At 41.7% G+C, this 26,913-nt stretch overlaps 1 protein-coding gene across 2 annotated transcripts; it reads left to right on the top strand.

Annotated features, from left to right (window-relative positions):
• The first annotated feature begins 394 nt into the window (after nucleotides 1-394).
• LOC308076089 (uncharacterized protein) lies at nucleotides 395-8,741 on the top strand. Of its 2 annotated transcripts, XM_080416200.1 has the most exons (11): nucleotides 395-487; nucleotides 2,930-3,000; nucleotides 3,689-4,122; nucleotides 4,578-4,760; nucleotides 4,983-5,125; nucleotides 5,501-5,585; nucleotides 6,010-6,172; nucleotides 6,478-6,671; nucleotides 6,768-6,909; nucleotides 7,413-7,552; nucleotides 8,406-8,741. In XM_080416200.1, the coding sequence occupies exons 4-11, from the start codon at nucleotides 4,653-4,655 to the stop codon at nucleotides 8,718-8,720; spliced, it is 1,290 nt and encodes a 429-aa protein (XP_080272326.1). In that variant the 5' UTR covers nucleotides 395-487; nucleotides 2,930-3,000; nucleotides 3,689-4,122; nucleotides 4,578-4,652; the 3' UTR covers nucleotides 8,721-8,741. The 2 variants fall into 2 exon arrangements, with proteins under 2 accessions (XP_080272326.1, XP_080272327.1); XM_080416201.1 differs by lacking the exon at nucleotides 395-487 and having other exon boundaries at nucleotides 2,708-3,000.
• The last annotated feature ends 18,172 nt before the right edge of the window (nucleotides 8,742-26,913 follow it).

The raw sequence follows: 26,913 nt of genomic DNA, 5'->3' as shown, positions 1-26,913 counted from the left end.
TTTATTTATTTTACATTATAATACTTTTCATTTGAAACATACATCAAAGTGGTACAGTACGAATAAAAACATTTGCATTATACAATCTAAAAGTCATGTTTTCTTTGAGGGGAGTATATTATTTATTTATATTATATTTTAAACTACATCTCTTATGTGCATTAAAATAATACTGTGGTATCACCACTTTTAATAGGCTAAAACATCCTGAGAGTGAAGTGGAGTAATTAATATAATTAATGGATCAAGGAATGTTTCTTTACTATTATAATTATTTATAAATTAAAGAATCAGAATCCTAAAAGTCTGGAATCCGCCCTCCCTATCCGGTCAAAATCCTCCACACCCCGCCTCCCCCCAGTCCTCCTCCACTTCCTGCTTCCGCGCGCGCCCAGCGTCACACAGAGAGAGTCTGCAGAGAGCCAGAACGTGCGTCGCTATTCTTACCATTTACAAACAACGGCACGAAAGAAGAACTCCATTCAAGGTAAAATAGTGTTTTGTTTTGCACTGTATTATTGTCTCAACCTTTCATAGCATGCCTTGACGTCGTGTTAAACATGCAGAGGAACTGGAATGTGCTGCTGGCCCATGGTGCTAAGCAGCTAAGCTAACTAACTCAAATGTTTGGCGCGAGTGCAATTGGCTCTTTTATACATTCTGAACTCTGGTCTGATCTCTAATTTCTATTATAAACACATCACGTTGCCGTTCAAGCATGCACAGTCTGCTGAAAGTGACAGGCCATGGCTACACAGCTAACTAGCTGTGGGCACTTGTAAACAAAGGCATAGCCTATAGTTGCTTGATTCATTGATGTGTAGACTATATATCGCGTGCTGAACACATTGTCCTCTCAATGTGCCTACACAATCTGGCTACTGAAATGTGGTATTGTAGTTTGTTGGGTGTGGCTTGTCTATGTGACTTCTGTACAAAACCCTGTAGAACTGCTATTTTCACAATTTGTGCCTTTTTATTTTTTTTTATAATTTCGCCTTTTCTAGTATATAGTTGATTACTTTTGATGCTAAGTCCTTAAATTATTACTTCACTGTCATCTGGGGACCCCTTCAAAATCACGAGGGGACCCCCCCCCACAGTACATGAAAAATAATTGCCTGTACAATCAGATGTGTTTTTTTCTTTCTTTGAAACTAGTGTTGATTTTGACAGCAGCATTTTGTTTAGTTTTAACGTTTTCAGGCCAAGGACCCCCTAGCTGAGAAAGAGATGAAGCAGGGACCCCCTCTATATAAAATTGTGTTTCAGATTAAACTTTTTTTTTTACTTGGCCTGCTCTTTTTTCCCTCTACACCTATACCTCTTTGCCAAAAAATAGCAGATCTACAAGCTCACGAGGCGTTGTGAGCTTGTAGATCTGCTATTTTTGGCTAAAGTTATCCTCAGAAAAGTGATGCTAGGGTTCAAGTGGTTAATGTAAAAAAAGAAAAATCTTATCACACAAAGATTTGGCGGACCCCCTGTAGTAACTCTGAGGACCCCCTAGGGGTCCCGGACCCCCTGTTGAAGACCCCTGCTTTACTGTGTCACCATTCTAGTCTACCCCGTTATATTATTTAATTTGAGACATTATTGTATTTAATTTCATTGTATTAGGATGTTGTTTACATTATTGTGGGAATTGTGGTTGAAGCATGGAACATAAAATTTACTAAAGCTGTAAAAACAGTTTATCATTGCTGGTATTGCACTAAAATTACTGAATGACGCTCATTTGAATAGGCAATTGCATGGGCAGCTAAATACTGTGAGAGGCACATGATGTGAAATTCATCTGTCTCTCAGCTAAGGGGTCCCTGCTTCATCTCTCAGCTAAGGGGTCCCTGCTTCATCTGTCTCTCAGCTAAGGGGTCCCTGCTTTATCTGTCTCAGCTAAGGGGTCCCTGCTTCATCTCTCAGCTAAGGGGTCCCTGCTTCATCTGTCTCTCAGCTAAGGGGTCCCTGCTTTATCTGTCTCAGCTAAGGGGTCCCTGCTTTATCTGTCTCAGCTAAGGGGTCCCTGCTTTATCTGTCTCAGCTAAGGGGTCCCTGCTTCATCTCTCTCTCAGCTAAGGGGTCCCTGCTTCATCTGTCTCTCAGCTAAGGGGTCCCTGCTTCATCTGTCTCTCAGCTAAGGGGTCCCTGCTTCATCTGTCTCTCAGCTAAGGGGTCCCTGCTTCATCTGTCTCTCAGCTAAGGGGTCCCTGCTTCATCTGTCTCTCAGCTAAGGGGTCCCTGCTTTATCTGTCTCAGCTAAGGGGTCCCTGCTTCATCTGTCTCTCAGCTAAGGGGTCCCTGCTTCATCTGTCTCTCAGCTAAGGGGTCCCTGCTTTATCTGTCTCTCAGCTAAGGGGTCCCTGCTTCATCTGTCTCTCAGCTAAGGGGTCCCTGCTTTATCTGTCTCAGCTAAGGGGTCCCTGCTTCATCTCTCTCTCAGCTAAGGGGTCCCTGCTTCATCTCTCTCTCAGCTAAGGGGTCCCTGCTTCATCTGTCTCTCAGCTAAGGGGTCCCTGCTTTATCTGTCTCAGCTAAGGGGTCCCTGCTTCATCTGTCTCTCAGCTAAGGGGTCCCTGCTTTATCTGTCTCAGCTAAGGGGTCCCTGCTTTATCTGTCTCAGCTAAGGGGTCCCTGCTTCATCTCTCTCTCAGCTAAGGGGTCCCTGCTTTATCTGTCTCAGCTAAGGGGTCCCTGCTTCATCTGTCTCTCAGCTAAGGGGTCCCTGCTTCATCTGTCTCTCAGCTAAGGGGTCCCTGCTTCACCTGTCTCTAGATTTCCATGTGTACACTCTGAGAGTTACAGAGCTGTAAGGGTCCATTTGGTTCATATTCATAGCAGATCATAGTATTCTGCTGCTAGTTTGCTTTGCTTTTATGTTGATATCTGAACAGGTATAACACCAATTGTATTTCCTTTGTGTTTGTTTCAGATCGATGGACAACTTTGTCTTTGAAAAACTGACAGAGTGGCAGTTACCAGAACTGATCGACATATTTAGAGGTACAATATGTTTCCCATCCACATACATTGCTGTCACACAGTAATGGAGTTGACAACTGCTTTTTGTAATATACCTTGACATTTGTATTGAGCATATGCATTTTCTGTGCTATACTATTTGATTAACTGACAACAATTGACCAGCAGATAAACCCAGGTTGATTAAGGTTAATGACATGTGTCAGTCAGAAATAGGATGCTGGTTGTCATTCAAACTGTTTGCTCAGCACCAAACATGGCTGCTGAGTTAATGGTCATGGTTTCTGTAGTCCTCTAACACAGTGGTTCTCAACCTTTTCAGGCTGTGACTCCCCCAAAATAATATTTGAATTGTGGACCCCCCATTTGTTTGACCTCTTTACACGGATACATATTGTGAAAATAGACGATCTACAGGCTCACAACGCCTCGCAACAGTTTCACAATATGTGGGGGGTTCCGACCCACAGGTTGAGAACCACTGCTCTAACCTGTCATGTTGAGGACCAAAACCAGGTGATGAAATGTGTCTGATTAGCTTTGCTGAGGGTAATCATTTGCAGTAGAAGTAATTAATTCATTTAAATCATCTGTGTTGGTCCTCATCATTGCAGGTACTGTAGATGACTGCAGATGAAACCCATGAGCTCTATTTTTTTTCTGTTCCTCTGTTGGAAAAATAATGTGTATTTTTCTCTTTTTTTTTCAGACGAGGGGATTGATCAGGAAAGTTTCTTTCTGTTAGATGATCCCACCATCAAACAGCTGATCCCGAGAGCAGGCCCTAGGCTGAAGTTTCTTAAAAAAATTAGAGAACTTGTAAGTCAATAGTTTATTTCGGGAAGATGGCATACACTTGCTTCAAATGCCAAAAGCTAATTGCAGGGGGTATCAAGGGTCTTCTCGTGCATTTACGGTCTGTACACCATGTCAACTCTGTATCAACACATTGTCAGTGTAGTGAAAGTGGTTGTGGTCGGACATTTGGTTACATATGGTCTTATAGAAGACACTTGGTAGGAAGAACCACTTGACTTCTGGGACAGATTGAAGGTACTACTGGAATGATGGGATGCCGTGACTACTGGGATGACGTGATTACTGGGACTACTGGCATTCTTTAAATGAGTGATAAGTGGTACTGTAAGTACTTTTTTGTTTAATCACTTAATGTTTGTATAAGGTGAAGCCCAAGTGTACTCTCTAAAAGTATGCTGCAGCACTGTCCACATATCATTTGGTTGTCTTCAAAAGGGTCCTCTATTGGGGATTCCAATAGAGTACCGAAGTCCTGACGTCACTCTCTCATACCCTGGTTTGTAGAAGTTTTTCTCCATGTAGAATAGTTGGGTTATCTTAAAATCGTCTCATAAGCATTGAGGTCCAAAAACAAAAAGACTGTCCCGGCGATGTTGTCAGGAAGGTGACTATCGTTTATGATAGTCAGTCAGTCTGTTTCTGGCAAAAATTTCGCTAATTAAGAATTGGGGGGAGGGGGGAGAACAACGCAAACCAGGTAGGATGCGTCATTTACATCAGACTTCGGTGCTCTATTCTTTGTCCTACATTTATTATATTAACTTTGGTCTTCTGTATAGATTGGACCGGCGCCTGCACCTGATGCACAAGCTACAGCCTCTGATGCCACACCTCCTGCCACTCCCCAAACCCCCATGGAGGTATCGGCCGCACCTGATCCCCTAACCCCACCTGAACCCCTGGCTCCAACTGAACCCCAAGCCCTCATGATGATTCAGACAATACACATAATTCCTACGTTTGTAAGTTCTGCTTTAATACCCTTTAAGCCTTATAAATTTGGCTGCTTTGCATGAAAAAGAAAATGGTGCTCAACAAGCTCGCAACACATTGACACACTGAGTGCATTAATTGTAATCAAGACAAAAGTTTGAAATAATGGTGATATTGATTTGAATTAATATCCCATTCCTAACTAAACAATAATAGGTCTGCAATTTTGTGTCTTCTTGCAATTTTCTAAGGATGTCCGTCAGGTTCTTACAAGGTTCCCAGACGGACAGCCGATTGTGAGGGCCCTTGACGAGACGCATATAATCACCACATCCCAGAGATGTGCCCTTGTCCGGATCTTGGTGTCTCACCTTATAGAGAAGTTTGGAGAGAAGTACTTCAACAGATTTAAATTATCTTTGTTTTATGTTGAATAGGGATCACAATACCAATGCTGGGGTTAAGTGGTTAAATGGCAACTTTAAGGGTGTATGATTATCCCAAGTTCTAACTTTACCTGAGAGCTAAAATATGACTTAGTAGGGATATATTTGCTAGTTGTTAACCATGCTCAGATCAGCTACCATGGAGTAACATTTTAAGAGGCACCAGTGCAACCTTCACTGGACGACTGACTGACTGAAGTTAAGTTTATGTTAGCCACACACCGGGTGTGATTTGTCCTTTAAAACTGGTTTATTAGTTACATGAAATCAACGCACTGGAACTAATTGATATGATGAATAGTTGTGCTATTTCTGTTTTACAGTCCTACGACGGAGACCAAAAAGGCCATGGCAGCTAGCATCATTCAGGCATTTCCCTGCTTGAAAGACTCATCAAGCAGTGGCAGTGTGAGTTTTTTTCCCAATTTTTTTGCTTTTCATAGTATTATTCATTTTGGTGACACCCCTAGTATTAAGCCCAATATATGCTCTGCTGTGATGTGTCGCTGATACTGAAAACTACAAGTCTACAAGCTCACAACATGTGGTCAGCCTGTATGTCTGCAGTTCTCACTAACGGACCGTTGAGAAGCATACATTGAGCTTAAAATGCTAAATCATTTAACAGACACAATACAGCTCACTCCTTCCAGAAAAACTACTTTGATGTGTGATTTTCACTGCTGTCATGCCCTTGGAAGCAGGGACAATAATTGGCCTTCTCTTGGGACAGACAAATGTGCAGAAAAACCCTGTTCTAATTCAAGGCCACGCTGTCAAAAAACGAAATGTGCCAAATCTCTATTCATCAAACATTTTGATTTCTTGGCAGGTCATATGGTACACCCCAGCACAGAACCGGCGTCCAGCCTGTGGGTACCTGGAGGATAGGCTGCGAAACGTCAGAAAGAAGCTGAGGTCAGCGTTCAGGGTGAATGGCCGAGCACCCCAACCAGCACCCGAGGATGGTCCTGTTCGAACAGCGGTCATACCAGGTCATTACTAAACAGAAAAATAGAATGACGTTCCAACAATGTGGCACATTTGCTTGCTAAGTTTTCCCAAAACGTAACATGCGCACGTTTAGGGAACGCTGTCGCAGACAGAAAATCTGAGTAGAGCCTGATCTTAGTGAATGTGAGGAATTTTGGAACTACTGTAGCTTGTATGACCAGACACCACACAATAGCATTTATAGTTGTTTTAGAACTATTTTAACACACAATATTGCTGCTAGGGATGAGTGATTACGCAAAACATCCATCTTTTAGTGACTGACAGCATTTTGTTCTTTTTACAGAATGTACCATATCAGATGAGCGGGCAGTACAGCTGAAAGAGTGGTTGAGAAGTAATTCTCAACCATTATGCCAAGTTGCGACCTATATGCAGGACACGGCGGTGTACAGGGCAAAGTGGATAAAGGACAACACCAGAGATCTGACCACCAGTCAGATTCTGGAACACTACCCTCACCTGACAACTAACGGCATGGTAAGAGGGAATATTGTACATGTGATGATTCATTGTTTATAATGTTTTGGTAGTGTGCCACATTTAATTTGATTTAAAATGTTTTCCATTTTATAGATCGCTCAGGACTTCCTTCTCTTACATGCGGACGCTGCGCCCAAACTGTACGAGACCTGGCTCCCAGTTTATGCGGAGAAGATCCTGCAGATCGCACGACTGGAGCGGAAGTTAGAGTTGCCGGTCGAAGGATTAACATTAGGTAAAATATTATTGAAATGGTTCTTTGTCAGTCGACAGTCCCTCTTGTACCAAGAGTCCACAACTACGTTGACAGCCTCTCTGTGTGGGTGTGGCACGCACAGCACACACTTTTCCTCTTCTCAGGTAGTGTCACCTTCAAATACCAGTGGGCACACCCCTTCCTCCTATAGCCTCGTCTAGACCAGGGTTACTCAAAGTGGATTCCAGGGACTCTCTGGGTTACTTTAGTGGGGTCTAAATTGACCCTTAAGTCTGTAACACTGACAGTGTTACAAATGGAAACAAATGGACCCCAACTGGTCAATTATTTTCCATTTGTAAACTGTCATGGTTAGGCCAGCTTCTGGCCTAATGGTGGGAATAACTAAACTACAAACTAACCAGCTGCAGAGCTGCTATTGGCTGCACATAGCAGCATAGGTTACATTCTTGTTGGCTATTGAATGACAAAATAAAGGATATGCTGTTCCACCTCGTATTGATACCTATGTCTTCCTGCAGATGACATTGGGGATCTCGCCCTGCAGCAGTTGCCAGCCTTGCTACCCCCAACTGCATACAAAGTTGGACGTGGCCGTGGCAGTAAAACGGTGCGCCACACCATTGCTGAGTGCAAGAAGGCCTTCATCCATCATCAGCCTGTAAGTCCACCAGCACATCTAAAGGGAAACTTTCCATTTTATTTTAACATTAACATATACCTGTTGTATAATTAATGAGTTTGTGTAAGTATTGAGTGTGTAATCTACAAAGCATATACAGCACACAGCAGGAGGACAAGAACACAGTAGGGCATTCACAACTACGGCGTTTCACTAGTCGACGAGTAATCCTAAAAAGTTGACAAATAGTTGACTAGTCATCTAGATATGACCTCACCCCACCCGAAACAATAACATTGATTAATTCTTGTCAAAATGTCTCTGAAATAGGCTAACTACTGCTCTTTGCTAGTTTAACATATTGCTTTACAAATACAGGTATAACAGGACAAGCTTATTCCTTCTGTTAATATACCTCCCGGTTTATCTAATAAGGCAGGGGTTTTCAACTGATTATGAGCCAGGGACCACCACCACCACCCTCCTCACGAAGAATCAACCTAGGGACCACCGTTGTGCTGCGAGGGGGATATAAGTTAACGCTTTATATGCATTCTATGTCTATACAGTACATCTCTCACTGTTTATCAACCAATGGACCACCAGTAGATAAGAGATTTAGCCTATCAGAGACAAAACTAAAGAACATTTTGTTATCGTTGGATACCATTTTGTCCACAATACTATGCTGTGTTGATGTGTGTACCATAGGAGTGATAAGACGCTAAATTAATATGTTTAACAATAAGTTAACTCTTATAATGTAACATGAAAACAAATGGACCCTTGACACCTTTATTATTATTTTTTCTTTTAATTATACACTTTTATTTTTCTATACTTTGTAGACATTTTGTCCTTACTCACCCTCACTTTTCTGTGTGTTTTTCAGCCTGGAACCAACATGGTGGAGTATCTCCAAGCAGCCAAGAACTCCCAAACTGAACCCTACGTCCTGACACTTGGCAACAACTCTCAGCAACCATCTCGGGTCTTCGCAATTATAGATGGACTGGCTTTGAAACAGGACAAACTTCTTCAGGCCATCGACGTCTGCTTCAAGGCCTACTACATTTTTGACATCGAGTACCCCAAAAAGTGTCAACTTGTGTGGGACTTCCTACAGAGTATTATCTATGGAATTCCACTACAAGAGTCCAAGAAAATGGTGGAGTTTCTGCACACTAGAATTCTGGCTTGCCAGTAGAGCTCACACACACACACCCCCCAACACATTACCCACCCAATCAACCCACGTACCCATTAGTCATTGAGGGCAGAAGAGCTTGAGCTCAAATCTTTGCTTCTGGGGGGGGTCCCTGGAACAACATATTTTGAGATGGGGGGGGGGGGGGGTCCGCGGCCAAATACGGTACATATAATTCTGGGGGTCCTTGACATGAAAAAGTGTGAGAACCACTGATAGAGAAACACGTTTTGAGAAAACACCAGAAGATTCAGAAGACATTTTGTAGAATCGGCCTCAGGTCTTAAAGGGTTAACCCCTACTTTGATCACTACAGCATCAAAAACAGCAGATCTACAAGAAGCTCGTTTTCGAGCTTGTAGATCTGCTATTTTTTATTTATTTTTTATTCGAATGGTGTAAAAGTTTTGGGACCATTGAAGTCGTTCCACCCCAGAGAACACGTATCAGGACATAATGAGGTTGTTCCTCCCCATAGAGAACACATATCAGGGTGACATTATTACGCAACAGGGACCAACATGGCACTGTTCACTAAATATGACGTTCCTATAGAAACACGCCGGATTCTTTGTTCTGCTTATGCTTGTATATTGTGCTTTTATAGTATATTGAGCTTGTATATCTATTTTTGAATAGCAAAAGTATAAAATAATGCTTTTTATCCCATGTCTAAAAATGAGACGGATGCGTTCCAGGTCTTAATGGGTTAATAAAATGACTAAAAGAATCCAGCATTTGTGTTTATTGCATTATGCTTTGCATGACCAAATCTAGCATGTATTTTGTTATAGGTTTGTAGTTAAACTGTAGTTTAACCATAAAGTAATACATATATTGTGGTTGAATAAACCCATAATTGTTTTATTTAACTCATGATTTGGATAAAACAACCCACAATTGGGTTGAGTATATAATAAATAATAAGGGTTGAATTTACTCAGATGTACAGTTAATTTAACCCAGAAATGGGTAGAAAATATAATAAATGATATGGGTTGCATTTACTCAGATGTACAGTTAATTTAACCCAGAAATGGGTAGAAAATATAATAAATGATATGGGTTGCATTTACTCAGATGTACAGTTAATTTAACCCAGAAATGGGTAGAATATATAATAAATGATATGGGTTGCATTTACTCAGACGTACAGTTAATTTAACCCAGAAATGGGTAGAATATTTTAACTCATCCACTGGGTTAAAACAGACCAACCCATCTTGCTGGGTAAAATTAACTACTGCTGGGCCGGTGCTATAACTACCCAGGGGATGGGCTAAAAACAACCCAGAATGGGTTGTTTCTAACCCAGTGTTTTTCTCTGTGTTCACACACACATTCATACATCGATGGCGGAGGAAACCATGCAAGGCACCAACCTGCTCATCGGGAGCAATTAGGGTTTTCAGCGTCTTGCTCAAGGACACTTCCACACTAACTCTTCTGGGGCAGCCCGGGATCGAACCTTGCTGTTCCCATCCGGCCCATAGATATATATAAAGGCTAGATAGCTCAAGGGGGCGTCGCAAGCGTAGCTCAACCGCGGCCATCTTGCGACAGTCATTCATAACATTATGTCTATGGTGCATGTACTATTGAAATAACCATAGCGTGCTAATTTTTTTAAATAACATTAAGTATGCAGTCATAATCATCATAACTACATCTTTGGTGTTTACAACACACCAAACCATTTGAAAATCGGATGAAAATTGAGCACGCTATGGTTATTTCAATAGTACATGCACCATAGACATAATGTTATGAATGACGTCGTACTCCATTGGCCAGCAGCGCGGGTGAGTCATCTAGACTTTATATATATCTATGATCAGGCCATTCTACCCCTGAGCCATTGCCACCCCAGTGGTAAAGTACCTGTCTGCCCCCCCCCCCCAACACTACGGAGGTCATGGGTTTGAATCCAACGCGGTGCATGCAGCTTTGTCGAGTGTCTATACTAGTGGTTCTCAACCAGTGGTCCGGGGACCACCAGTGGTCTATGAGTTGGTTCCAGGTGGTCCCCAGCTAACATGGAGAGGTGGTAATCAAATAAATGTTCAGGTAGGTGACAAAATGTCAGCCAATCAGGAGAGAGTACCCATGTATCAGCTTAAAGGACGACTTCACCCATTTTCAACCTATCTTCATATAAGTGGTCCTCGCTAATGCTCATGATAAAATGGTAAAAAAAATAAATCTACTCGGTCTGTGTCTCAGAGGAGGGCTGTGGACAGTTCAGGGTATTGATGCACCTAAAATAGCCGATCTACAAGCTCATAACGTAACACGTTAACAGGTTTCCATTTAGTAAGGATTTCCACCACAGTTACAGCAGAGGTCTGTGCTCTTGCCGTTATCTTGCTATGACTGTCTGTAAGGTCTATTTTCTAACCATGCAACCAGCAATATATCACAAAATATGACATCTAAGGAACATGCGTTTTTTTTTTAAGAGGACGTTTAATAAGGCTTGGGTTTAATGAAAAACTAAAGCAGTTGACAGTGATTAAATTCTTCCTGGAAACCTGTCAGGTCCTGGAATATAACACAGTGAAGGGCACACACAGTAAAAACTAGTTCATCTTTGTAAAAACTCACATCACATGTACGGTAGCACTTTGCCACTTAGTCTGTGTATATCGACGATTTCAAGCAGTGGTGTAAAGTAGCTAAGTACATGTACTCAAGTACTGTATTTAAATACAATTTTGAGGTACTTTCACTTTACTGGAGAATTTCCAATGTTCAGTACTTTTACTTCTACTCCACTACATCTTAGAGACAAATATCGTACTTTTACTCCACTGCAATTAGTTGAAAACTTTAGTTACTAGTTACTTTACAGATGCAAATTATATTATAAAACATACATTAACCACTTTAGCCCTATTTTATTTGAAAAAAGCAGATCTACAAGCTCACAACGTGTCTTATTGTGACGCGTTGTTGTAGATCTGCTATTCTCAAACATTTTAGTACTTTTACTTTCGGTACTTTTTACTTTTACTCAAGTAAATCTTTTATTCCAGACTTTTACTTGTAACAGAGTATTTCTACCTTGCAGCATTGATACTTTTACTTAAGTAATAAATGTGAGTACTTTTTCCACGACTGATGTCAAGTGGAAACCTTGTATGTCCGTTCCTTTTTATCATTATTATCATTATTATTATTATTATTATTATTTAAAACAAACATTTTAGAATAGTGTAAATAGCCGATCTACAATTTCAGAACGTGTCGCATCGCAACACGCTCTGAGCTTGTAGATCGGCAATTTTCAGTACATTTTGCGACGCTCTTGCATTGATTTATGAGAAAACATAAAAAGAACAGTATGAAATATGGAGATCCGAGGTTTCTTCCCCGACGTGGGGGACGATATGTAATCTGTAAAGTGGTGCCGCTATTCAAAAAGGACAAGTCAAAATATTATGAGCCTTAGCCCATTTAATACGGGGAACGCATCTGTGTCATTTTGTGATTTCTTTGGCTTTTTGTAAAAAAAAAAGCAGATGTACAAGCTCATAGCGCTTGTAGATCAGCATTTTTTTTTAAATCATGAACATTTGTGCACATTTTTACAAATCTAAATCAAAACGTTTTTGGAGAAAAAAAAACGTATGTTGTTATATCTTAATATATTATTCTCAAACTTTTTCATGTCAAGGACCCCCAAAATGATCAGTTTTTGGCCGCCGACCCCCATCAAAATATGATGTTCCAGCGATATATTCAAAGATTTGCACTAAATGTTCAAGATAAAAAAAGAAAATAGCAGATCTACAAGATTGTAGCGCGGCACTCGGTGCTGCGCTACGAGCTTGTAGATCCGCTATTTTTTAATAGCCGAATTATAAAATAATGGTTCCAGCTCAAAGCTCTAAAATGACACAGAGGCATTCCCGGATTGAATGAGTTAAGTCTTGAGGTGTGTTGAGCTGGAATGGCATTGCTCATATATCAACAAAGTGTATTTCAGCAGCAGTGTGTTTTATTTCCTTCAGCTTTTAGCGTGTGTGTTTTGGCCATCAACACGTATCATTTAGGGCTGATCGGCCTCAAGATCAATGCCAAGAAAAAAGATAAGTAAGGGCATTCACCACAGAGGACAAGCGGGGCAGTGCCATAAACAGTAGGCCTACGAAGAAAAACGAAGGGAACAGTCACGTATAATAACGCCCTACATGATCACATAGTCCATGAGCCAGACAAGATTTCATTATCGAAAGAGTGGGCAAAACCATACCTATATTAAATTGTTCATAGGGTCAATACGAGTAAATAAATATATGATAACCTCTCCACAGGAGCAGGTTTTACATGGTTATCACACATCTTGTTATTTTCCCCATACGTACATGACAGGTGAAAAACATTTAAAAAAGAGTTATCATAATGAAACTTCCTGAGTTGATTACTTACATGAAGACAATGATTTATCGTATTACAAGTTTTCTGAAATTGTATATTTAAATATGCAAATTAGGCATTACGAAAATATGCCCGAATTTGTATAACTTTCCAGAATCAACATTGGAACATTGGACAAAGCCAGAGTGAACATTCTTATTTCATTTTGTTAAGATGTTGGAGTCAAAGATTTTTAACGAGGGAATATTCAATATCTGGCTCAATTTTGGGGCTCTGGCTCATGGACTAAATGCCTAATTTGCATATTTAAATATACAATTTCAGAAAACTTGTAATACGATAAATCATTGTCTTCATGTAAGTAATCAACTCAGGAAGTTTCATTATGATAACTATTTTTTAAATTTTGTCATTTTTTTCACCTGTCATGTACGTATGGGGAAAATAACAAAATGTGTGATAACCATGAAAAAGCTGCTCCTGTGGAGAGGTTATCATATATTTATTTACTCGTATTGACCCTATGAACAATTTAATATAGGTATGGTTTTGCCCACTCTTTCGATAATCATTGCTCAATTTTGGGGCTCTGGCTCATGGACTAACACTACGACGTCACACAAAAAGCATCAAAAGTAGCAGATCTACGAGCTCGAAACGAAGCGTTTCGAGCTCGAGATCTGCTACTTTTGATGTTTTTGCATTTGAATCCTGAAACAGTTTTTTTTTTTAAGGTTTCCACCCTACAGCGACAAATTGATGCCACATGGGAGGAACGTCACATCAGAAACGTACAGTATAGCAAAAAAAAAACGACCTCTCGTCCGCTCCCATTATAACTCCTTGAGAAAAAGCTTCATATCTCCATATCTTTTTTAACGTGGTGGAAACGAGACGTTTTCGACGGGCGATCATCACTCTGCAATGGCGGATCGCGTTAGAAATATTAATGTTCCAGGCGTTGGTCGGGACCCTCCACCGTCGTGCACGTATACCTTTGTTTACATCCGCGTCCTCGTCGAGGCTTCTACAGCACGCAACATGTCAGCGTAAATGGTAAGAATGCCAGCACTAGATGCACCCTGTTTTAATAAAACTCTGGCACTTAATGTGTTAATCATAATAATAAAAATAATCACACCCAGTGTGAGTAAGCGGTGCCTACTCTGTTTGATGAGTGGGCGCTGGCATTCAGACGGTACTACTCTATTTGATGTGTGGGTGCTTGTATTGAGCCGGTACTAAAAGAGTATTTGTACTCTTTTTATCAACTTTTAAGTATTTTTACTTATTTTAACTATGTTTAAGTATTTTTCCTCATTTTAACAACCTTAAAGTATTTTTACTCATTTGAAGTACTATTGAGTATTTTTACTCAATTTAAGTACTCTTAAGTATTGTTACTCAATTTATTTACTTTAAAGTATTTTTAATCACTCTATTTACTTTAAAGTATTTTTTACTAATTTTTACAACTTTTAAGTATTTTTACTCTTTTTATCAACTTTTAAGTATTTTTACTCTTTTTATCAACTTTTAAGTATTTTTACTCATTTTGAGTACTTTTAAGTATTTCTACTCAATTTAAGTACTCTTAAGTATTTTTACTCAAGGTATTTACTTTTAAATATTTGTACTCACTTTATTTACTTTTAATATTTTTTACTCACATTGTAGATCGGTCGTTTTAGTGTGTGTGTGTGTGTGTGTGTGTGTGTGTGTGTGTGTGTGTGTGTGTGTGTGTGTGTGTGTGTGTGTGTGTGTGTGTGTGTGTGTGTGTGTGCCTGTGCACATGAAGCGCGCATGTGTGCTGAGCCTGCGTGTGTGAGTGTGCATGTCTTTAAGTAGCGCATGTGTTGCACGTTTGTGTTGATTAGTGTAACTGGTTGCATCTTTGTGTTGCAATCAGCTGCAGCTGTTGAGGCCGTGCTCGGACATACACGCAAACACACACGGTCAAATGTAGAGCGGCTGGCACCGCTAATAATAATAATAATACATCAGGCGCTTATATGGTGCTTTTCTTGGTACCCAAAGTCGCTTTACAAAACAAATCAAAATAAACAACTTTATTATGAGGGGAAAAGTTAAAAGGCTAAAAACATTAAGCTAAGACTAAGACACAGAAAGGGAGGTTTGGTCTGGGTTGTAGGCGGGAAAGGCAAGTCTGAAGAGGTTTTGAGGGAGGCTTTAAACACAGCAAGGGTGGGGGGGCGGCTTTCCTCTGAATTGGGACTGGGAGTGAGTTCCAAATTAAGGGAGGGGGGGCTGCAACAGAAAAAAAAGCCCTGCTGTCACACCAGGTGCGTTTGTTAGGTTTTTGGGGGAGAAGTCCAGGAGGTTGGCATCACCAGACCTGAGGGAGAGGGAAGGGGGCGTGGCGTTTGAGGAGGTCAGAGAGGTATAGTGGGGAGCCTGGTTGTTTCAGGGCCTTGTAGGCGGTGATGAGTATTTTGAAATCTATTCTGTGTTGTACTGGGAGCCAGTGAAGGTCATGGAGGACTAGGGGTGACGTGGGCTCTGGATGGGGTTCTGGAGAGGAGATTTACACATATTGAAGTTCCTTGACAAGGTCAGAGAGAGAGAGAGAGAGAGAGAGAGAGAGAGAGAGAGAGAGAGAGAGAGAGAGAGAGAGAGAGAGAGAATGAGGCTGGCCTGCAGGGCACTGCGTCAGTCAGCCGGCCCCGGGTATAACTGATGGCGAGCGGACTGTGACACCGTGGGAGCCAATCCAAACGCACAGCGAGGGAGAGGAGAGAAGCAACACGCCACCTATGTAGACACACACACACACACACACACACACACACACACACACACACTGTGGCATGACAGCAGAGCTACAGCAACGCTGCAGAGCTGCCCCGGACCCTGATGCAGCATAGGATGAGGAGGAGGAGGAGGAGGAGGGGATAGACAGACAGACACACACACACACACACACACACACACACACACACACACACACACACACACACACACACACACACACACACACACACGCACACACACACACACACACACCCTGCGCAAAATGACAATACACACAAACGTCTCTCTTTATGAGCTTCACTACAGCCAAAGATCACAGATGGAAGGGCTATAGCTGGCACAGTGCCCTCTTACACTTTACACACACACACACACACACACACACGTGCACGCACGCACACACACACACACACACACACGTGCACGCACGCACACACACACACACACACACACACACACGCACGCACGCACACACACACACGCACACCATATTATACAGATGGAAGGGCTATAACTGGCACAGCGCCCTCTTACACACACACACACACACACACACACACACCCACACACACACCCACACACACACACCCACCCACACCCACACAATATTATCCATTGTTTCATGACTTGGAGCCACTGGATATAATGTTTACGCACACGCGCACACACACACACACACACACGTTTGTATTTCTATACTTCAATCAATCATCAGTCATCAATAATTTAGGACGCCAATTTTATGAATGTCATTGTTTGTAGATCAGCTATCTTTCGGTGCAATGACACCAGCGCCCAACCAATTGTATACCAGACATAACTCTAATCCCTATAAACCTAACGTCTAAATGTTTTTATCAAACACTAAACCCCAACCTGGATCTTTTACTAATTGTTACCGTATCTCTACATAAATATGTTTTCAACCATAAAACTATTTTTTTTCTTGTGATGAACCAGGAGATTCAACATATATTTCTCATTATACAAGTATACACGCAGGCACGCACACGCACGTGCACACACACACACACACACACACACACACAGCGGGTTGCCAGGTATAGCAGGTGGGAGAGTTTGGTCCTCTGACAGAAGAGATGAGTGATGATGTCTGAAGCCCAATCCATGGCTTCCCATGCAAGGGACAGGTCCACACACACACACACACACACACACACACACACACACACACACACACACACACACACACACACACACACACACACACACACACACACACACACACACACACACACACACACACACACACACACACACACAGGGGGGTGTGATTGGATCATCAAAGCATGAACACCTGCTCAGCTTGCAGGCACAAACACACACATGCACACGCGCGCACACACACACACACACACACACACACACACACACACACACACACACACACACACACACACACACACACACACACACACACACACACACACACACACACACACACACACACACACACACACACACACACACACACACACACACACACAAAACCAAGCAAAAACCCACGTGCACACACCCAAGCGAATACCAGGTTGTGCACACACCACACAACTCACACAGAGATGTGACACATGACTTCAAATCAAATGTTCACCATCATTTCGTCTCTGTCAGAAACCTCTCATCTCCGTAATTCAAACTTTTTTTTTCTTTTGTAAATGAATGCCGGTGTTGATCATACAACAAATACAACACAAAAAATCATCAAACATAGCAGATCCACAAGCTCAAAACGTGTCACTTTTCGCGCCAAGTTTCGAGCTTGTAGATCTGCTACTTTTGCACAAAAACAATGACCTATTTTTTTTTGTATTTCTCTTACACTTTCAATTATCTTCTTCTCTTTTTCTTTTTTTTTCCCACAATACTGTGTTTTCTCTTATCCTCTTTTCAAGACAGTAGCAATTGACTGAAAACACCTTTTGTATCAATTCTCTTACAAAGATCCTGTATTTTCTTCATTTTTCCTGCTGTTTGCATCTCGATACACTTTTCATTCAATCGATTTCAATTGTCACCAGTTTCAATGGCTTTTAAATGATTTACGTTAAATCGTATATATAAAATATAATATATAAATGTGACTTTTATATATAAATATATAAAAGTCACAGAGAGTCAGTTACCGTTGCCCTTTTTTTCCGCGGCTCGTCGTTATACATTCTCATGGCGAACGGCACGATGAACCGACGAAGCCCCTCCAGCCTCATCCTAGAGGAGGATAAGTCCTTTCCTATCGTTAGAGGACACTTGGACACTAGTCACAGGGGGAGCCGGGGATCAAACTCCTGAGCTCACTGTGCTCAGCGGACCGTCTGGAAAACCACTGCTGTACAGACTCTGTCACCATGACGAGAAAGGCTTGTCTTAACAACAGCTATAAAAACCTCAAACCTCAGCTATACACACCGCCATGACTTACATAAACCCTGTCCCCCAGGGCTCCGCTGTAGGGCCCCTCTTCTTTTTTCCCCCCTCTACACCAAATCTCTTGGCTGAATATATAATAGCCATTCTGCAGGCGTTTAAAAGCAGGTAAATCACTCAGTAAAGCCAGTAGAGCCAGTAGAAGCACTACAATTAAAATTAATGCGACAATAATATGCAAAAACACATATCACGGTAATTGAAATTGGGTGAAGTCGTCCTTTAAGTATGTCCGTTGGTTTTATTAAACCGATGAAACACATTAAGAAGAGCTTGTGACTAAATAATAACTACATTGTATCAATTTGTTTCGCCCCATTGCCTGAAAAGTAACCCGTGTGTGTGTGTTTATATATATATATATATATATATATATATATATATATATATATATATATATATATATATGTATACATACATATATACACACACACACACACACACACACACACACACACACACACACACACACACACACACACACACACACACACACACACACACACACACACACACACACACACACACACACCATAACACGCTACTGCATTATTTATGGGGTCTGAAAGGATTATGATTAGAGAGAAGGAATGGGAGGAATGGGCATCCTTCCAAAAAATGTGTGAGTGGTGGTTGTTGGACCCTGTGTGGCTTGTTAAGGATGCATGGGAGAGAGGAGGCACACGAGGCAGAGAGCTGCTGTTTGCTATGGGATTTGACCTTCAGATTTGAACCAATCCCATTTGTTACGGGGCTCAGCATGGATACAAATGTATTCCAGGCAAACATCACCCCCGTACCGCACACACGTGTCAACACCAACGTACAGTACACACACACACACATGCATGCACACACACACACACACACACACACACAGGCGAACGCACACGCACACACACACACATACACACACACAGGCGAACACACACACACACATACACACGCACACAAACATGCACGCACGCACGCAGGCAAATGCATGCACATGCACACACGCACACACACGCAGGCAAATGCACGCACACGCGCACACGCACACGCACACACACACACACACACACAGACAAAAACACACGCAGGCAGGCACGCACGCACCCCACACATACATACATACACACAAGTGCACGCCACTATTACTATGCTTATGAGTACATTGAAATTATGCTTTTTTTTACCATTCCTTTTACCCAAAGCTTGAATAATTCTTAGTTGTGCATTGAAAATAGCCGATCTACAAGCGCAACTAAATATAAATCGAGCATAACTGTAATCCCAACCCCTTAACCCATTAAGACCTGGAACGCATCTGTGTCACTTTAGATTTCTTTGGCTATTCAAAAATAGCAGATATACGAGCACTTGGTGCCGCGCTATGAGCTTGTAGATCTGCAATTTTTTAAAAAATCATGTTTTTTTTCTCCAAAAACAGTTGATTTAGAAAACATTTTAAAGAATCGCCTCAGGTCTTAATGGGTTAACCGAACCTCTGAAAGGCTTAATCCTAACCCCAGCCCCAATCTTGTCCTATACTTGTAAGCCTAATTCCTCCATGTGTCTTTTTTCATGCATTTGCAATTGTTTTTTTATTTTAATAATGTTTTAGTTAACTTTTTGAATCTTTGGCCCTCACAAGTCACGCACAAGGCATTCGGACACACACACGTACGCACGTGTGTGTGCTCTCACTCACACTCACACACACACACACGCACACACGCACAATCCACTTGGCATATTAAAGCTCTTATGTAAAATCATAAACATTAATTAATTGTGCCTTCTTGTATCTTTAGCATTACAAATAAGTCCATGCAGTGTGTACAGTTTGTGTGTGTGTGTGTGTGTGTGTGTGTGTGTGTGTGTGTGTGTGTGTGTGTGTGTGTGTGTGTGTGTGTGTGTGTGTGTGTGTGTGTGTGTGTGTGTGTAGGCGGGATGGGAATATTTCAGCGCTTCGTCACGCTTTAAGCCACTAAGGCCGGGAACGCATCTGTGTCATTTTCAGATTTCTTTGGCTATAAAATAAATTGCAGATCTACAAGCTCATATGAGATTGTAGATCTGCTATTTAATTTAGAAAAATCTTGATAATTTGTGCAAATATTTGAATATATGTATATTTTTTAAGCGAACATTTGTAAAATCTTTTGTTCCAGGGACCCCCCAGAAGCAAAGATTTGAGATACAAATGTCCGCTTTAAAAAAATAATAATAATAATAAAAAAAAATCCCTGTCTTAAAGGGTTAGGCGTGAAATCCCTCTAACAGTAGATGAGTTTGTAACCTGCGTGTTGAATACTAATTACAGAGGCACCGCAGAAAGACTTTGCATTATTACATTACATCATGACATGTACATGAACCCTTAATTCTTCTGACAGTATACACACCATGAAGCCAGCGCTGTAGCAGATAATACTCTCACAGGATAGGCTGAGCAAAGATACCAGAAACCTCATATCTCCATAATGCAACTTTGTTTTTAAAATGAATACTTCAGCATAAGATAAGAAGACTTGTATTAATCCCTTCGCCCTGCGGCTGCTATAGTTAGTTACCCAAATGCTTACTAAATGCTAAAATGTGCACTTAGTATATATGTCACAGGGAAATTGGAGAACCAGGGAAATTGAAAACGGAGCGCTCGTTTTTAGGCGCGGGGATTCGGGGCGAGGCTTTTTTACGCGAGGCGCGCGAAGGAGGAGGAGGAGGAGGAGGAGGAGGAGGACGCGGCGCCGCGAGGCGGGGCTTTGATGCGGGGCGGCGTGATGAAGATGAGGAGGAGACGGAGAAGGAGGAGACGGCGCCGCGAGGCGGGGCTTTGATGCGGGGCGGCGTGATGAAGATGAGGAGGAGAAGGAGGAGGAGGAGACGGCGCCGCGAGGCGGGGCTTTGATGCGACGCGGACCTGGCTTTTGTTGTCCCCCCCCCATATAGCAACCAGGAAGCTACACTAGGGGAACGCTGAACACAACACGCTGTGTGTGTGTGTGTGTGTGTGTGTGTGTGTGTGTGTGTGTGTGTGTGTGTGTGTGGGTGTGTGTGTGTGTGTGTGTGTGTGTGTGTGTGTGTGTGTGTGTGTGTGTGTGTGTGTGTGTGTGTGTGTGTGTGTGTGTGTGTGTGTGTGTGTCAGGGATAAACTAAAACAAATGTTAAAAGCCAGAACACAATAAAAGTATCCTAACAGTCATGCTTTCAATAAACCAAATTGAAAGCATGAGCGCGTGTGCGCGCATGCGTGTGTGTGTGTGTGTGTGTGTGTGTGTGTGTGTGTGTGTGGTCGGGGCCATACTGTATAGTGCACTGTGGTTGGGAAGCCTCGTGGCTTGCATTCGTGGCTCCCTCTAGTGTTGGTTCTACTGAATTGCCTGGGTGGTAAAAACGAGCGTGCCTTCTCCAATTTCCCTGGTTCTCCAATTTCCCTGTAACATATACACGCGCACTTTAATCCATTTAAACCGGGAAAGCATCTCTGTCACCCTCTAGAACCTGAACTATGAAGGAAAGGTCAGAAAATTCCAACATTTTGAAAAGGGACACTTTATTGGGTCTTAAAACATTTTTGATTTTGCTTTATTTTTTTTTAACATTCCTTTGTATCATTTATTTGTTGTATCATATTTGATACAAGGGGTATTAGAAGGGGTATTTCAAGTCGGTTTTACTGCCTCCCCCTGGCCAGCCGGGGCGCCTGATGGAGGGGAAAGGAACTGGTTGGAATAACGTGTTCCTTCCACGCGCTACATCCAACCAGGGAAACTCCCCTGTCAGGTGCTAAGAAGGTCAGTTGGCTCTCATGCATTGAAGGAGGCATGAGCTCGGCCCTGGCCTCCCTAGGTTGGCAGAGGGAGTGTAGTGCCCAGGATTACATAGAGATTGGCACTGGGTGTAAAAAATAGGGTTACAAAATCGTGGGATAAAAATTTGAAAAGAAAAGTCGGTTTTAACATTAAAAAAAATATATATATATATTTTAGACCTCTAGTATCAAATATGATACAAATCGTAAAGGACTATAGACCTGTAGTATCAAATATGATACAAACACTTTTGACATCATAAAAATAAAACTCAAATGCTAAATTTTCAGAGCTCATAAGTGCATTCAAGTTATCCAACACTTATTTCAAAATATTAGTAAAGATATACTAGGAAAACTTACCCGAACTGCTTAAAAAATAATTGTTTGTTAGTAGTGCATCAACCTCTCCTGTTTAGTTGATGGCAGCCATTTTGGGTCAGACCACCTGAGGCTCTGTAACTACCTGCAGTGCAAATGGTATGGTCCAGGTGGAAGTGGGGATGTGTCAGATATGATACAACAGGTTCTTGGTCCAAGTATTCATTACACTGATTTATTAAAAAATCAGTGTAATGTGTGTATCATTATGATACGTTTGGCGTTATAGGGTTAAGATTTTAGCGTTGGCTATTAAAAAAATTGCAGATCTACAAGCTTGTTGATCTTTTGGAGCATCTTTAACTCAGATCTTTGCTTCTGGGGGGTCCCTGGAATAAAATAATATGAGATGGGGGGTCGGCGGACAAATACATATAGCAACCGACCCTCAGCACGGGAGCCCCTCAGGGATGTGTTTTGAGCCCCCTTCTCTACTCTCTGCACACCTACGACCTGCGTGATGTGCACCCCCAGGAATTTGAACTCTCTGACCCTCTCCACGGCAACGCGTCAGAGAGTTCAAATTCCTGGGGGTGCACATCACTGACGATCAGTGGTGGAAAAAGTACTCAAATGTTTTACTTAAGTAAAAGTATCAATACTGCAATGTAGATGTACTCTGTTACAAGGAAGAGTCCGGAATTAAAAATTTACTTGAGTAAAAGTACAAAAGTATTGGTATCAAAATGTACTTAAAGTACCAAAAGTTAAAGCTCACAACGCGATGCGACGCGTTGTGAGCGGCTATTTTCAAATAGCCTAGGTTTATAATGTAATAATGTATATCTGCAAAGTAACTAGTAACTAAAGCTTTCAAATAATTGTAGTGGATTAAAAGTACAATATTTGCCTCCGAGATGTAGTGGAGTAGAAGTAGAAGTATTGGAAATTGGAAACACTCAAGTAAAGTACAAATATCTCAAAATTGTACTTAAGTACAGTACTTGAGTAAATGTACTTAGTTACTTTCCACCACTACTGAAGATCTCACCTGGGCAGTACAGACAGAGCGAGTGGTGAAGAAAAGCACAACAACGTTTCTACTTTCTCAGAAAACTTAAATAAAAGCTGGCACGGGTCCAAAAGTCCTAAGAGCTTTTCTACAGAGGCTCCACATGAGAACATCCTGACTGGCTGCTTCACTGCCTGGTACGGCAGGCAGCTGCACCGAGCTCAACCGCAACAAGCCCTGTACGACAAACGATGTGTCAGCAAAGCTCGAAGGAATCATCAAAGATCTAAACCATCATCCCAGACAACAGACTGTTTGAGATGTTGCCGCATGGAAAACATCTACGCAGTCTCAAAGCTACTAGCCATAGACTGCAAAAGAAAGCTTCTTTCCACGTACAATCAGGTACATGAACGATCGGACGAGAACCAGAACGAACCAGAGCAAAGGGAAATGCTAACCTGCCCCCCCCCCCATCCGTCTTTTTCTTGAACTATTATGCTTGAACTGCAACTATCTCCTATTGAGACGTTTAGATCAGGGGTCTTCACCGTTCGTTTTCAGCCCAAGGACCCCCTAGCTGAGAGAGAGATGAAGCAGGGACCCCCTCTATATCGTATAAAATTGTGTTTCAGATTCAACTTTTTTTCCTCTTTTTTCCCTCTAAACCTCTACACATCTACAAGCTCACAATGCCACGCGCTGCGAGGTGTTGTGAGCTTGTAGATCTGCTATTTTCGGCTAATGTTCCCCTCAGAATAGGGATGCTGGGGTTCAAGTGGGTAATGTAAAAAAATAAACATCCTATCACACAAAGATTTGGCGGACCCCCTATAGTAGCTCTGAGGACCCCCTAGGGGTCCCGGACCCCCTGTTGAAGACCCCTGGTTTAGATGGTGTCAAAGGTCATGTCTCACCTATAGACACAGGATCTGACACACATTCTGACCTGATGGTCAAGATTCAATGTATCCCCTGAGCAAGCAGGCTCTATTAGCTCACTGGTAAAAATGGCAGCGGTTTGAGCAGGAAAGCAGGTTAAAATCTGGGTGTAGAGGAGGAAAGTTACGTAGTCCAGCTTTAAGCGCAGTCTCATGAGCAGTCTCATGAGCCTGTTCAGGGTTGCCATATCTGCTTATTATAATTTCCACACAATATTTTATTTGAAAACAGCCGATCTACAAGCTCACAATGCGTCGCATCCGCGACGCGAGCTTGTAGATCTGCGGTTTTTTTGCTTAATTAATTCATTAAATGACCATAAAACAACATTAACAACACTCTACCCATCCCTCAGTGTGTTCCATCCTCAAATGTTTTACTTAAGTAAAAGTATCAAGGGTTATAAAACTTTTTTTTCACATTTTAAAACTTGTGAAATGGGACCTTCTGCATAATGAGTAGCCTACTTTTACTTTTGGTACTTTAAATACATTTTGATACCAATACTTTTCTACTTTTACTGAAGTACATTTTGAATACCTTACTTTTACTTGTAACAGAGTATTTTTACATCGCAGAATTGATACTTTTGTTTAAGTAAAAAATGTGAGTACTTTTTCCACCACTGGTATTCAGTGCATGCAGTGACTGTTAGTGCACACAGGACGAGGGAGTCGAGGGACACAGCATAGCGACCCTTCATTTCAATAAGGGCAGACAGAGCCAAAACCTGCAGAACATGTTTAGCACAGCCACAGAGATCACGACTTGTTTATTAGAGGCAATTAGCATGTCTGGCTGGGGCCGCTTGACAATGGGAACAGTGGGGTGGGCGGAGGCTGCGGAGCTACTGCGCCGGTAGAGGAAAAACAATAGGGGAGCAGAGTTTTCCAGACCGGGCCATGGCCCCATTGGCCTCTATGACGGTACGCCCTTGCATGTGGCCCATAGTCGCTTCTTTTGGGCTGGTTTTCCTAGACCTGGTTGCTTGTTTCTCTCACAGAATCTGGCAACACTGAGCCTGTTGTAAAAAAATAAAATAATCATAGTATAAAGTGGCATAAAGCGTCAGCAGGGTGTTTTTGGTACAGGTCCAAAAGTCATAAATGCAATTATTCTCATTTGATTAGCCTTTTCTCATATTTAGAATTACATGGGATTCTTTGTCACAGTCACTCCCTGTACATTTTGGACCAATTTAAAAACTAAATGTCAGCTGGAAAAAAAACATTTCACTCGGACTTAACCCATTAAGACCTGGAACTGCGTCATTTTTAGATTTGAGCTAAAAAGTATTATTTTACACTTTGGGCTATTAAAAAATAGCAGATATACAAGCTCATAGTGCGGCACCGAGTGCCGCGCTATGAGCTTGTAGATCTGCTATTTTTGAAAAATCGTGAAAATGTGTGCAAATCTTTAAATATATATATTTCTAAAGCAAATATCTTTAACTCAAATCTTTGCTTCTGGGTGTCCCTGAAACAAAATATTTTGATAAGGGTCCGCGGCCAAATACATAGAATTTTGGGGGTCCTTGACATGACAAAGATTGAGCACCACTGATATAGAAATCAGAATACTGTTGAGCTTTAGGAGACATGTAGAATCGGCTTCAGGTCTTAATGGGTTAATAGTCTCTGGGACCTAATGTCTAAATAAATATGGGAGGGAAGCGGTCTTTTAGACGTTGGGACTCAGGGGCGGGCGGCCTGCCGGGCTGCAAAGTGCAAAGACTTGCCCTCTTTGTGTCGTTGATTTCTTATTAGATGCCATCTGGACGAAGATACAGAACTTTTTAAATAGCAAAGAGTTGGTTTTAGAAGTCTTCAGCCATTGCTGCGCTAAACAATCTGCCTGCATGCCATGCAATGGGCACGTTATAAAATTAACTAAATATATATTTTTTGTGACACAGGCAATAGGCTAAAGGGTTTCAGTGGTCAACTCTCAGACCATTAATTTTTTTTTAAATATTTTGTTCCAGGGACCGCCCAGATGCAAAAATTTGAGTTACAAATGTTTCGCCTTTCACCTTGAGGGTCAAACGTGCCAATAGAAAAACAGCACTTTAATGACACAGTAAAATTGTACCCTCCCCCTCATTATCATAACACAACAGGTGTGGGCATGAGGAGGAGGAGGGACTAGGACAGGTGGGTGGTGGTAAGGTGGTGGAGGAGGTGCTAAGGTGAGAACCAGGTATACTTAATGAACTGGAGGTCCACATAAAAACATAATTTTAACACTTGCTGTACACTTTTTTGAAAAAGATTTACAAGCTCATAACGCCTCGCACTGCGAGGCGTTGTGAGCTTGTAGATCTGCTATTTTTGGCAAAGAGGTATAACTGTAGAGGGTAGAGGGAAAAAAGAGCAGACCAAGTAAAATATAATTTTTTAATCAGAAACACAATTTTATACAATATAGAGGGGGTCCCTGCTTCATCTCTCTCTCAGCTAGGGGGTCCTTGGCCTGAAAAACCTTGAAGACCCCTGATACAAAAATCAGCCATTCAT

This window comes from Gymnoscopelus braueri (genome assembly GCF_963280865.1).
Source record: "Gymnoscopelus braueri genome assembly, chromosome: 20".
In the NCBI taxonomy this organism is placed as follows: Eukaryota; Metazoa; Chordata; class Actinopteri; order Myctophiformes; family Myctophidae; genus Gymnoscopelus; species Gymnoscopelus braueri.
The sequence above is the reverse complement of the archived record's forward strand: the minus strand, read 5'-3'. Positions and strand labels throughout refer to the sequence as shown.